This window comes from Ovis canadensis, chromosome 1, assembly GCF_042477335.2.
Source record: "Ovis canadensis isolate MfBH-ARS-UI-01 breed Bighorn chromosome 1, ARS-UI_OviCan_v2, whole genome shotgun sequence".
NCBI classification, from domain to species: Eukaryota; Metazoa; Chordata; class Mammalia; order Artiodactyla; family Bovidae; genus Ovis; species Ovis canadensis.
The window spans coordinates 266,341,411-266,354,956 of record NC_091245.1 but is presented as its reverse complement, the minus strand read 5'-3'; the positions used below and the strand labels follow the sequence as shown (position 1 = coordinate 266,354,956).

The 13,546-nt window shown below is 51.6% G+C and overlaps 1 protein-coding gene across 9 annotated transcripts in view; it reads right to left on the bottom strand.

Annotated features, from left to right (window-relative positions):
- Positions 1 to 10,160: 10,160 nt before the first annotated feature.
- Positions 10,161 to 13,546, bottom strand: part of PKNOX1 (PBX/knotted 1 homeobox 1) — a 45,267-nt gene continuing 41,881 nt past the window's right edge. For all 9 annotated transcript variants that reach the window (XM_069581854.1, XM_069581876.1, XM_069581825.1 and 6 more), the window contains one exon: positions 10,161 to 13,277. In XM_069581854.1, the coding sequence (XP_069437955.1) occupies positions 13,066 to 13,277 (212 nt within the window). In that variant the 3' untranslated portion in view covers positions 10,161 to 13,065. The remainder of the gene's footprint in view (positions 13,278 to 13,546) is intronic.

Sequence of the window (13,546 nt, the reverse complement as noted above, 5' to 3'; positions counted from 1 at the left end):
TGGTGCTGCCACGAACTTTTTTAAAAAAACACTTTTATTTATTTTTGGCTGTGCTGGGTCTTCGTTGCTGTTAGGGCTCTTCTCTAGTTGTGGTGTGCAGGCCTCTCACTGTGCGGGCTTCTCCTGTTGCAGAGAACGGCCTCTAGGCCTCTAGGTTGCGGGCTTCAGGAGTTGCGGCTCCCGGGCTCTAGGGCTCAAGCTCAGCAGTTGCAACATGTGGGCTGAGTTGCTCCATGGCACGTGGCATCTTCCCGGATCAGGATCAAATTCATGTCTCCTGTGTTGGCAGGCGGATTCTTTACCACCTGAGCCTCCAGGGAAGCCCAGACACGAACATTTCTGAACACAGAGGCCGATCCTTACAGATCACCGTTGTGAACTGGCCACTGTTGTCGGCATTTCATCTGTATTCATTCAGTTTAGGTCTCACGACTTAACCTCTGTGCTTCTATAAGACAGAAAGAAACTCACCCCTCTGTTGTGTGAGCCGCTGACACTCTGGGTGTGGGCTGCTCAGAGGGATGCTTAGGCAGGAGGAGGGGGCTGCTCTGGAGGAAGGGGGCCAAGGCCGGGGTGTGAGTAGCAGGTTCCTTCTGAGGTCTGGGGGGAGGGTCTGTCCCAGGTTCTCCTAGCTTCTGGAGGTCTGCTGGCAATTCTTGAGGTTTCTTGAGGTGTAGAGGCATCACTTTGACCTCTGTCTCCAATTCACAGTGTCCTCTCTATGTGTCTCTTTCCATGTCACCGCCTTTTATAAGGAGCCAGGTCATTGTCTTAGGGCTAATCTAATGACCTCATCTTAATTAACTGCATCTAGAACAGCCTTTGGAGGAGGCAATGGCACCCCACTCCAGTACTCTTGCCTGGAAAATCCCATGGATGGAGGAGCCTGGTAGGCTGCAGTCCATGGGGTCGCCAAGAGTCGCACATGACTGAGCGACTTCAGTTTCACTTTTCACTTTCATGCATTGGAGAAGGAAATGGCAACCCACTCCAGTGTTCTTGCCTGGAGAATCCCAGGGACGGGGGAGCCTGGTGGGCTGCCGTCTATGGGGTAGTACAGATTCGGACACGACTGAAGCGACTTAGCTGCAGCAGCAACAGAACAACCTTATTCCAGATAAGGTCACATTCCAAGGTGCTGGGTTAGGACTTCAGTGTGGATTTGGAGGGGACTCAGTCAGCCCCCGACAGCCCCCAAGACAGCCTCCCAGTGTTGGGACAGCTCCACCCTGACAAGCATTGGGTCCTACAGAAAGCAGAGTCAAGACCCGGTTCAGACTGGGTTGGAATCCTGACTGCAGGGTCCTTGGGCAGGTTGCCCTGATTTCCAGTCTATAAGAAGGAGATAAGATCAACACTACAGGTATGGAATCAAGTCACACGTAATCAGGCCCACCCACCGTCCGGTAAGTCTCAGCATGGTAATAGCACCACCCCTCTCCCTTGACCCTCTTCCCTGCCTCCCCCTCCTCTGGGCTCTGCCTCGTGGGACACGGCTCCGTGCTCACATGCACTTGTTTCCCAGGACTTGCACACCCTTGAGGTTTACATCAACCCATCAGTGTGTGATGGGGCTGAATCCAGACTCTTCTGGGAGCAGTTCCAAAAGCTAGTTATTTGAGAACAGATTTTTAAAACTCAGTTGAGAGCCTGATCCTCCCTGTATCTATTTCTGAGACTATTTCCCTCTTCCACCCATTATTGAGAAATGGGACCCCAGAAACCCAGGTCTCCAACCAGTCAGCATGGATTAAGTCTTTTGGAAAGCATGCTTTGACATGATTACTAAGAGCAATTGTTTGTGTGGGGCTGTCACCTCCAACCACTGTTCCTCTGGATGAAGGGCCTCCTCAGGGGTGAAGAGCTGGATAATGAGAGAGCTCTGAGGCTGACTGTTTGCTAGCCCTGGGGAAATAGTTAAGTTTCTTTCTGCAGGACTTCTCAGAGCCTTTAATATGCTAATGAGCATCGAGACTCTCTGTGAAAGGGAAAAAGTTAGTCATTCATTGATGTCCAACTCTTTGGGATCCCATGGACAGAGGAGCCTGGCAGGCTACAGTCCATGGGATTCTCCAGGCAAGAATACCAGAGTGGGTTGCATTCCCTTCTCCAGGGGATCTTCCCAACCCGGGGATCAAGTCCAGGTCTCCCACATTGTAGGCAGATTCTTTACTGTCTGAGCCACAAGGAAGCTGGTTCAAGTCTCTGTGTATCAGCTATAATTCAGTTCTCCTGCAAGTGATAGAAACCTCAGATGACAACGGCTCCATTCAAGTTCGAGGAGTTTATTTCTCTCTCACTGGATCACAGTGCAGAGGCCAGCAGTTCCATCATCAGCAGAAACCTAACACCTTTCTAATCTGCCGCTCTTGCTTTTGCAACATAGGCTTCTACCTCATGATCCCAGAGGGCTGCTGATGCACCAGCCATTATGTGTATGTTCCACTGAGCAGGGCAAAGGGCATAAAGAAGGGTGACACACTTTTGCCACACCTTTTGTCACACTTCCACTTGGGGCCTATTGGTTGATCCATCTGCCAACACAACAGTGCAACTTTGGGGGAATTTGAAAAAGGCAGATCCTCTGCCAGACACAGCCAGAAGGACACACAGCTTGACAAGGCCACAGTGCCTTTGTGCAAACTGGAAAAATGGTGAATTAGTCCATCACTATCCTCTCTTGAGGCAGACCTGGGACACAGCCCTGTGCTGGAGACCCTCTAGGTTAAGCAGAGGGTATGTTCTCTAGGCCCACCATCTCTGCTCCAAACTCTCACACTGGGCACAGCTGGCATTAGTCTGCATGGGAGGCTGCCCTGCCCCCTGACCTGAATATGGGAACACAGCCAATCTTAGCTGCAAGGGAGGCTAGGATGTGGAATCTTTATTCAGTGGCCACAGGCTCAGCTTAAAATAGGGGTGTTGTTCCAAAGAAGTCCTAAGGAAGAAAAATGTAGGGTGCTGGTTTGAGTCTCTGCCACAACCTCACCCCAGGAACCCTTTAAAATGAAACCCCAAATGACAGACAGCTGGCTCAGGACACTGGGGTCCCAGAGGACATGCTGGTGGAGTACGTTGGGTCCAAACCCATGGTCGTTCCACATAGCTGATGGACCTTCCCTGCTGGGGTGGTGGGCATGGGTCACGCTTGGTGGTACCCAGCAGGAAAGGGTCTTCCTGGGCTGTGGTTGCCTCATCTCATGACTCACATCCTGGGGGGAATCCAAGTCCACCTCCCAACCTCTAGAACAGAGCAGCAGAGCAGTCACTCCCTCATCAACCCAGGCAGCTAGGGTGCAGGCCCCAAGACACTTGGAGGAAGAGAGCAGGACCAGGGCCTGGGCCACCAGGAGGGAGGGGCGATGTGGAGCTTCTCCACAGGGTCTGGCTGGCAAGCAGAGGGCAGTACCGCCCCATCCCTGGTGTGACCAGCTGTGGGTGGGCGGCCAGTCTGAGCCTGCCTCCAGCTTCCTGTCTGTCAGTCAGGCCCCCAGGTGCTTCCCCTTCTGAACAAGGACCAGGCTGTGTGGGTCATGGCAGGAGGCCTGAGGTGGCGCAGCCCCTCCACCACACTGCCAGGGATGGCTGGGTTTCCATCCTGCCCATGTTCTCCGTCACAGCTGAGCGCAGGGTGAGTTCCAGGAGAACGCACACTTCCTGGAGCCAAGCCAGTCGGAGAAGGGAGCAGCCGTCCTCCATGTCAGTCTGGGAGGGGCTGGGAGGACTCCTGCCCCTATTAAGACAGAAATACTATCTTCAGCAGAAATACCATCCCAAATATTCATTGGAAGGACTGATGCTGAAGCTGAAGCGCCAATGCTTGGGCCACCTGATGCAAAGAGCCAACCCATTGGAAGAGACCCTGATGGGAAAGATTGAAGGCAGGAAGAAAAGGGGATGACAGGATGAGATGGTTGGATGACATCATCAATTCAGTGGACATGAGTTTGAGCAAACTCTGGGAGATAGTGATGGACAGGGAAGCCTGGCGTGCTGCTGCCCATGGGGTCGCAAGGAGTCGGACATGACTGAGCAACTGTCTGCAACGCCTCATTCATTAGAATACTGGTGTGGCACACATGCCTCCACGTGGACGCAGAGGCATGCAGGCTAACATGGTTTATCTACCAAATTGGTCAGTATCAAGAGAGAAGCAGCAGTGAGGGGTGCTGGACGTCCTTGTCCCCTTCCCAGGCAGTGGGCCTCTGCCAGCTCCAGACCGGGGGAAACCAAACTCGGACAATCCCTGGGGAAGGTGGCCTGACAGCAAGGGCCTTAAATGCTCCCCACCTCCCTCCCTCACCAGGTAGCACTGAGCTCCCACCAGGGATCAGGTCCCGGGGCTTCCTTGCTCAGGGGAGGAGTCATACAAGAAATAAAACACCTGGAGACGGCTAGAGAGCAACAGAGAACAGATAAAAAGTAGTGTACTCACGGACAAGAATTCAGATGCGAACATCCTGACACGCGGATGAACCTGCAGGACGTGATGCCGAGGGAGGTAAGCTGGTCACAGAAGGATAAACACCAAATGGTCCCACTCACAGAGGCCCCTGAGGGAGTCAGCTTCCCAGAGACAGGAAGTGAGAATAGTGGGGGCCAGGGGCAGAGTCGGGGTGATGGGAAATGAAATAAATTGTGCATTCATGGTAAATGTTATGATATGTGTACTTTACCACAATTTCACAAAGAAAGGAAAATCAAGGAAAGGGTTGAAGAGCCCCAGGGGGCAGAATGGGCACATATCCCAACAGACGGGCAGGACTGCCCAGTAGACGGCAAAGGAAGAGCCCAGCAGGCCGAAGGCACAGCCGGTGCAAAGGCCCTGGGGTGGGAGAAGCTCTCCAAGTCAGGGGAGGGGTCGGGGGACCAGGTTCAGAGCTGAGTCCGAGGGTGGTCCCTCCATGGAGGTGCCCAGCACAGCGTCTCCTGCAGGAGCATACGTGCCCTGCTCTGCACAGCACACCCAGCCTCCATCACCGTGCCGCCCAGATGGCCGGGATGGAAGTTCCCTGCCCGTCTGCCGCCTCCGTCAGATCATCAGCATCTCAGGCAGGGCAGGGCCTCCTGCGGCCTCAGCAAAGGCAGTGCATGGCCGGGTGTGCTCTTGACAGGCGGGGGTGAGTTACCAAGTCAGGAGGGAGAGGGGATGGGAGGCAGAGCCTCCTTGTGGCACGTCCCTCGTGGCCTAGTCAGGCTCAAGACGGCACCACAGGGTCAAAGGTAAACTTCACACCCTGGATGAGGCAGGTGTCTGCTGGAGGAGCGAGGTCCCTGGCAAGACAGGTCATGGGCACCCCAGCCCTTTCGGTACTTTTCTGGGGCCCAACACCAACATGGGGGAAGGCTAGTGGCTGGATCCAGAACCAGCATCAAGATTAACGTGACTCGCTCTTCTCCTGGGTCCATGGTGCCTGACACGGTGGAGGAGAGGAGGCCCCACACAGCACAGTGGAGCACAGGGGCAGAGGCCACTCAGGTGGGTATCCCCAGTGGCGTCAGGCAATGGGGATGTCCCTCTGCTCACACTTCCCATGTGCAGCAGCCACCCTGACTCAGGGCAGAGCTCCCAGCATCTGCAGCGTCACCTGCCCATGTATGTTGGGAGGTGGATGCTGTGCCTGGAACCACTGCAGGTGGCCTGGGCTTCCTTACACATGGTGGCTGGGACCCAAGGGTGCGTGTCCTGAGAGGTAGATTTCCAGGAGGATGAAGGCCACGTTTGTTCTGACCTCGGACCCCAGCGACACAACTGTTGCCTCCTGTCCTGACATCAAGAGGGCAACAGACCTCACCTGGTTCCCAGAGACGGCGACCTGCTTGGAGGACGAAATTCTAGAAGAGCATCAGGACCTGGAACTACCGTTGTGCCCACTGGGAAACTCACCTGCTGAGACCCCACAGCTGCAAAGAGTAACATCCCAGTGCCAAGAGCCAGGACCTAATGGCTTTAGGTCACTTGACAATAAGGGGGAGATCATCAGACAGCCCCTTCAACACTGAATAAAAGCGATTTCTGAATCCCAGGGACAGGGGAGCCTGGTGGGCTGCTGTCTATGGGGTCGCGCAGAGTTTGACATGACTGAAGCGACTTAGCAGCAGCAGCATAGTTTCTCCCCTTCTTGATTCTCACATTTAATTCCTGGCCTCTGGTGCGAAGAGCTCGCTGTGCACGCCGCCCACCACCCTCAATCTGGACAAGGCCCCACCTCATCTGAGATTGGCTAGTCCTCAGGACCCACTCACTCCTAATGCCCTCCCTCCTGGGCATCCTTCCTGGGGTGTGTGCCTTTGGAAAGGCACAATCCTTGAAAAATAGCATTTTCTACATTCCTTATTTACCTAAACGGGATGGTGAAATGGGTCTAGTTCGACTTCCTTTTTCTCCACTCACTGGTCTTAAAATCTTGTTTTCAGTACCTGTTTTGAGGCTCACTTCCATTTCGGATGTAGAGGCCACAAGAACACTACTCACAGCCTATCAACAAAGAAAAGTGGAGGATCCTCAAGATAACTCTTCTTGAGCTCAGAGAGCTGAGGCTGCGAGGCAACCAGGTGACTGTATTCTGAAGAGGGACAAGCCCCTCCAAGTCAGGTGGGGGTGGGGCACAGACTCGGGAGGGGGCAGGTACGAAGGAGGCAGCCCGGCCTTTGAGGACCAGCCCCCGTGTCATCTCACAGGCGTGCAGGACGGGACTGGAGAGACCCCTCAACCCCCAGGGTAAGCCGGCATGAAACCCCACCCACCACCCCTCCCCTCCCCCCTTTGAAGCAAAAACCTTAATCTAATGGGGGAGGAACCTGACCCCCCACCCCAGGCAACCTGGGTGAAGACTGCTGCTTCTGGGTAGAAGTGGGTAACCTTTCGGCCCCAGGCACCCACCCTGATACACGGCAGAGGCAGGAGAAACCAGACCACTAGCCAGGCTGACCCTGGACGCCCAGGACACAGGACTTACTCAAGATCAGAACATCTTCCTCCACCCAGGGTGGGGGGACGACAGCAGAGACACCGCCCACCCCAGGGTGGGGACAGGTGCACAGGGCCGACTGAACGCCGGAGGCGGGGCAGGAACACGGAGGGAGACCTTCTGGCGGGAGGAATCTGAAGCCCATGAAAGCCACACTGAAACTAAACCCCACACCTAGCTCGTCGGCTCAGCAGACAGACTCAGCCCCACACTGCGGGCCCACTGGAGGGTGCGTCCACTTCCGCGGCCCAGGACTCTTGGCCTTGGTCTCTGCTTTCTATAGAAAGCATCTGGCATTTGCTCAGGAGTCAGGAGATACAGCGAAGAGAAAACCACCCATCCTCAGAGCCAGACCTGAGAGTACCCGCCTGCCGCCCATTCTCCATAAACTGCACGGCCGCTCCACTCAGCAGGGACCCCAGGGTGCTTCTGTGACTCTCACCAGCACAGATAGCACCCACGTGCATCGCTGTAGGTCCCATGTGACCCTGTAGGAGCCTTCTGGTGAAGCCTGTAGGACCAGAGTCCAGCTTCATTTCCTTGGGGACCGCTAGGTTCCATGACAACTGCCCCAGCAATGCTCCCACCAGCAGCAACCAACAGCAGGGCCACCCGCTAACAGTAGGGCCAGATAAATTACCATCTCACGGGTCTCCAAGTATGTGTCTCTGATGAGGCCACGGCCCAGAACATCTTCATGCACTTGTTGGCCGCGTGGCTTTTCTTTTCAGGGAACTATTAAGATCCTCTGCCGTTTTCTCCTGATTTCCAACAATTCTCCCTTAACCCTAAATGTGAACTCCTTACCAGCGTTAGCATTAAAAAAGAGAGAGAGGGAGGAGGCTTCCTCCCAGATGGTCGCCTGTTCACAGTCCAGGCTCTCCTCCTGATGTGGCTGCATCTCCCAGGGCCTTGCCCGATGACTCACACGTGTCTCGTAGGTCTTCTTCACCTGGAGTAGCTATGATCAGCTCCCACGTTAGCTTCTGCTGGCTTCACACCCCCACCCCAGAACCCCTGCATCTGGCTTGGCCCTAGCCCCGCTACCGTGAGGCTGCTCTGATCAAAGCCACCCTGGTTCCCATCCAGTGTCCTCCACACTCAGCTCCTCCTCTGAACTCTCCCCTCTGGCTTCACCCCCTGCAACATTTTCTCCAGCTCTATGGCTGTCCTCCTGCCAACAGAACTCTCTGGCTGGAAAACTCAGGTCTACCCTCAGACAGCATACACTACTGAGGGCTTCGCCTCTTATCTCTGACATGGACTGACTGTGGTGTTAATATTGGAAGGAAACTGAGTTAACGTGAAACAAAATATGTTTAAAATATACCCGATTTTTTCCTACCAACCATTTTCTAAAGATGTATAAGCAACTAAAGCCACTAATTTCATTAAAATGTCCCTTTTCAGAGATACTGGAATCAAAGAATTCCTGCTTTATCCCTGTATATTAAACCCATCGTTGGCTTTTACAGGTTGCATTTTTTTTTTAATGCATCTTTTCTCCTCCATTTATTTAATTTTTTGGCTTCACTTGGTATGGCTTGTGCGATTTTAGTTCCCTGACCAGGGATGGAGTCTGGACCCTGGGCAGTGAAAGCACTGAACCCTAACCACCGGACCCCCAGGGATTCCCCCCAGGCCTGTTTGGGTTGTTTCAACAGTGATATAAAAAGTAGGAGCACTTGTATGAGACAATGCCTCAATACCATTTGTATGTAACTTACTCACCAAATCATTTAGTTAAGAAACACTAACTAGTTATTTTTAGACCAATTAGAGATGAGACAGACTGGGACCCTGCCTTGCTGAGGCCGGACCTGGGCCTGGGGATCAGTGTGATGAGCAGAGTGGTCACTGGAAGCTGGCTGTAGGCTGAGACGCCTGCCCCCTAAGCCGGCATTCGTTGTCATTAAGCAATAGCTCTACTGTTTAACGAATTTTAGTTTAAAAATGGTACAGAGATCTTAGGTCTTAGTGAAAATAAGAGGGTCTGTCTGTAAAATGGCAAAAATAATTTGTGCTAAGAATTTCTTCTTAGAGGGTTTAGAGCACAGCACGTGGGCTAAACATAATATACGTTATCTAGGACACCTGCATCACGCAACAGAATGCAAAACACTGAATATCTGGCCCAAATACCGTTATCTTCAGGATTTGCCAGGTCATTGCTTTTTAAAATTTTTGTTTATTTTTGGCCGTGCTAGGTCTTTGTTGCTGTGCTCGGGCTTTCTCTATTAACAGCTGCGGCGCGCACGTTCCTCATCCCAGTGGGTCCTGTTGCAGCACGGGCCCTGGGCACATGGGCTGAGCCGCTCCTCGCTATGCGCAATCTTCCTGAAGCAGGGATCCACCGCAGGTCCCCTGCACTGGCAGGCGGATCCTTAACCACTGGACTGGGGCAATCCCAAGATTTTCATGTACTCGTTTCTCTTCTGAGAGAATATTATTAGTCAAGTATTACTTTGAGCTACCCTAAATCTTATAAACCAACTTCTTCTTGATATGAAGGAAGCACGTAGGGGCTGAAGGCTGGGCCAAGGTCTCACTGGGTGAAATTTCACGCCCACCCTCTCGCCTCTGACCTAAAGGAGTTGGAGACAGAACAGGGTGACTGTCTTCTGTCAAATCAATGAGAAGCGTGTCTCAACACACTTCACCACTGTCATTCCTCACTCCAGCCAAGTCCACAATTTTACATGCACTTAAAAAAATACTTTAGTCTGCAGACTTAAGCCTCTACGTATAAACAGTTTGGCAGTTAAAATTCTCTAACAGTGGTTTAATGGACTCTTCAGCGCAACCGGGAATTTCTTGGCAGGAAATTTCACATTATGAACTACAAAAGGTAATACCTTACCAGTGAATTGTTTTCTTCTCATTACTATCAGAATAATTAGATTTATGGTGAACTACAATAAAAAAACAAACTGAAGCTTTCCTTTTTTTTTTTTTTTTTCCTGGAAAACCAGTGACTACCTCAAGAAACTTACAAAACATTCTTGAAGATGCAAATAGGCCTGAGTGCTCCAGGGTGGTGCAATCCTAATTTTTTAGAATCTGTGGGGGTCGCGACAAACCCCAAGTGTCACCAGCAAACATGTCAACATCTGAATGTTGTCCTTAAAATGCAAAAGCATCTGCGGTGACATGAGTTTTAGAATAAAACGTCCATGAAGCATGTTTCTGTTTTTAATTTTTTTGCTTTGATAAATCAGTTGCTTCACAAAAATCCCTTTCAAAGACAACAATCCAAGAAAACATTGTTACAGCATTCACATTTAAAGATTGTCAGTTCACAGACCAGACAGAACTAAATTAGGAGAGGGTGGCGGGGGGTTTTTTTTTCTGTCCCTAACTGCCAGAGGCAGGCCATTCTCGCCTTCCTGGGATGTCTGAGCTTGTCTGAAAGAAAAGGTACTCCCCCACTTTCTCACCTCGGTAAGAGTCAAGTCAGGTCGTGGGCAGGTTATGTGGAGAAGACTCTGGGACTCAGGCCACAGCGACTCCAGCATCAGGGCCCTGTGGTCTTTGAGCGAGCTGGGGCCGTGGCCCACCTTACATTGCACGCTGGACAAACACTTAGACTGTTTATTTCTGGAATCAGAACGCGAAAGCTGCGTTACTGCAGCAGCTGGAGCGTGGCTGAACATGGCCCAGCCATCTGCTACCCGCTCAAGAGCTGAACAGCAGGTAACACGACACTTTCAACCTGGATTGCAAGACACAGTCAAAACCATCCTTCAGGGAAAAGAATTTAACAAGAGCAAATTCCTTTAAGATGAGAGCTCAGCAGGGTTGTGCTCTCACAGATGCTCTTAAAACCCCAGGGGCTTAGAAATGGGTCTTTATTAGGTGCCAGCTAACTACCAATGTCCCAGACAGTGGCTTATGAACCAAAATAGTCTGCCTGTTGGGTTAAGATCCCATTAGTTGCTCATGGGAAGAGCTTGAAATGCCCCCTCTTGAATGATCTTTATCCTAGTCCTCTGAATGTAGCGACCAGGATGCAGACTCCAGCTGCAGGGAGCAGGGACTGCGACCCTAGGCAGCGACTGCCGGACCCCAACATGGCCCTGCTGTGGCCCCATGTCCACGCTGCTGCAGCCTGTGGAGCCCGAGCCCTGCGCCCCGGCTCCAAGGAACAGGGTTTCTGCTTGGGGAAACTGACCTGGAGTGACCACAGGTCGTGGTCACCAACCTGAACCTGAGGTCAGAGGGACAGAGGGAGGCGAGGGAGGGAGGAGGTGGCTGGCCAGCTTCCACAGGGTCTCATCTTAAATCCTAACTTTGTTGGACTTAAAACAATCTTTCAAACTAGTATAGTTTAAAAGATGTGACTTTAAAAATATAAAATTGTTTAAAAGGAACACAATAACTGCTTAAAAATGTTATTTTCTCCCCCAAAAGAAAGTCAAGTTTTTCTTTTAAATCTCCTGAAATATTTTAAAAGAAATTCCTCTGTATTTCTTGCTTCCTTCTAAGTTATCCAGGAAGTATTCTATGACTAACTTTAATTATTAATAATTTGGGAAGAAAAAGTCAGTTCCAGAAAAAAAATCTGCACTTGCTCAAAACACCCCTGGGTAGCCTTGGTCCACAATCAGTTACTATCGCTGCTTTTCAGGAACTGACGACCATCAGACTGTCCTTCAGGGCTTCAGGTGTCCCCACTGATGGTGATGCAGACACGTCTTCTGTGAAACCAGGTCCTGCTTCCTCTCTGAGAAAAAGCCTCACTTGAAAGTAAACTGGCAGATGCAAATCCGAACCCAGGGAAACAAACCCAGCCTGCTCTGTGGTCCGCCTGGTCACCAGGAGCCGAAGTCCCACCATTATCCAGAGGTGATGTGATCAAGTCAGAGGAAGAACCACCAACCGAGTGATGCCGAGCCGCCACCGCCGCCCCACCCCCAGGCCCTGCTGGTTCCTGTCCATCCTGCAGTGGATGTGCACTAATCGTGTAACAAAGCCGAGGGTCTGCTCTTTGCCTGCTCTGAGCCGACAGGAGGGACACTTGATGGTAGTTTATGACACACTTCCTATGCATAACATACGCTGACCGAAAGCTCCCAAGACAACACCCAGCTAACACGGCACACCACCACTTAGCCGTGGTCAGACTTAAATTAGCCGGAAACAGTCAGCAAAAGCTTTTAACTGACCGCTGGCTACCACTTCTTAACTTACCTAAGCCCTACTTAGCACACACCTTGAGACGTACGTTTAGATAAAGTGTAAACTGCAATCTGAGTGACATATTGACTAGAATTTGAAGATATCAAAATTTCATTAAATAGACATTTCTTTTATAGTAGAAAATGTGAATTACTACCCGGGAGAGCAGAGAACCAGAATACTAGCTAACTGGGGGCAGGTTCTTCCAATTTGGCCAACTCAGAACCTTTCAAATTGAGACAGTCAATAAGTGTGTACTGTTTCTCCTCTAGAATTTACCCTTGACATAGTCATAATCCAATTCATAAGGAATTTATAAAAATAGCTTTTTATCCAATAATTCCAGCAAGGTAAAAATAGGAGTTTCTTTTCATATATAGCAAATGACACAGGCTCACGGAACATGAGGACGGAACCACATTTGAGTCGCAAACATTCGCCACAGGTCACACGCGGTTTATTGTGCTGTCATCCGCCTCACACAGGCGGCCTCCAGGTGCAGAGGCTTCTTCCTAATCCCGGGGCTGACAAGTAAACCAGCCCCCAGAGACCTGCCTTAACCACAGAACGAAATTAAAACTGCATAATTGTTCAGAAAATGGCAGCACTAGTCCTTAATCTAATTAGGGGCTCATGGGGTGGGGGGGGAGGTGTTTGTCATTCATCACATTTTTAGCGTTAAACCTTTGAAGAATCTCCTTAAAAACACACGCACACACACACACGTGCACACACACACACACACACACACACACCTTGAAAGAAGAAGTCGCTGCACCGGCAAAGACGGCCTGGAAGCTTACTAGGAAATACAAAAGTGCACTCTTCTATGCCTACATATAAAACATATTAGAAATAAAACTGTGTAAAATGTTTGCTGTGCAAACTATAAAAAGGGGTGCCGGGCGGCCGGGCCCTACTGCAGGGAGTCGCTGTTCTCCAGGACCAGCCCGCCCAGGTGGCCGGGCGCCAGCGCCGCCCCGCCATCCCCTGTGCTGTCCACTGAGTCATCCTCGCTCTGCTCGGCCATCATCACCTGCTGCACCGCCAACGTGGCCCCGTCTGATGACAGGGACTGCAGGCTGTCCACGTTCATGCTCACCGGCGCGGTGATGGTCACGACGGCCCCTGTGGCACAAAGAGGGGTCACCATGCCATCGGGGTTCAGCCCGCTGGGCTGCACAGCCTGTCTTCCCCCGGCTGTGTTTCTGGGACCATCCACAGGGATTTAAGGAATGTTTCTAGGATCGTCCCAGACCCTGCAAAGCTAAGCTCTCTGTCTAGAAAGGGTCTGAGGGTCAGGATGGTAAAGGGGACAGACACCTGGGATGGAAAGCAAGAGTCACACAGAGGACAAGGGACCCAGGACACAGGGGAGAGGCCACAGGCAGGGGTCA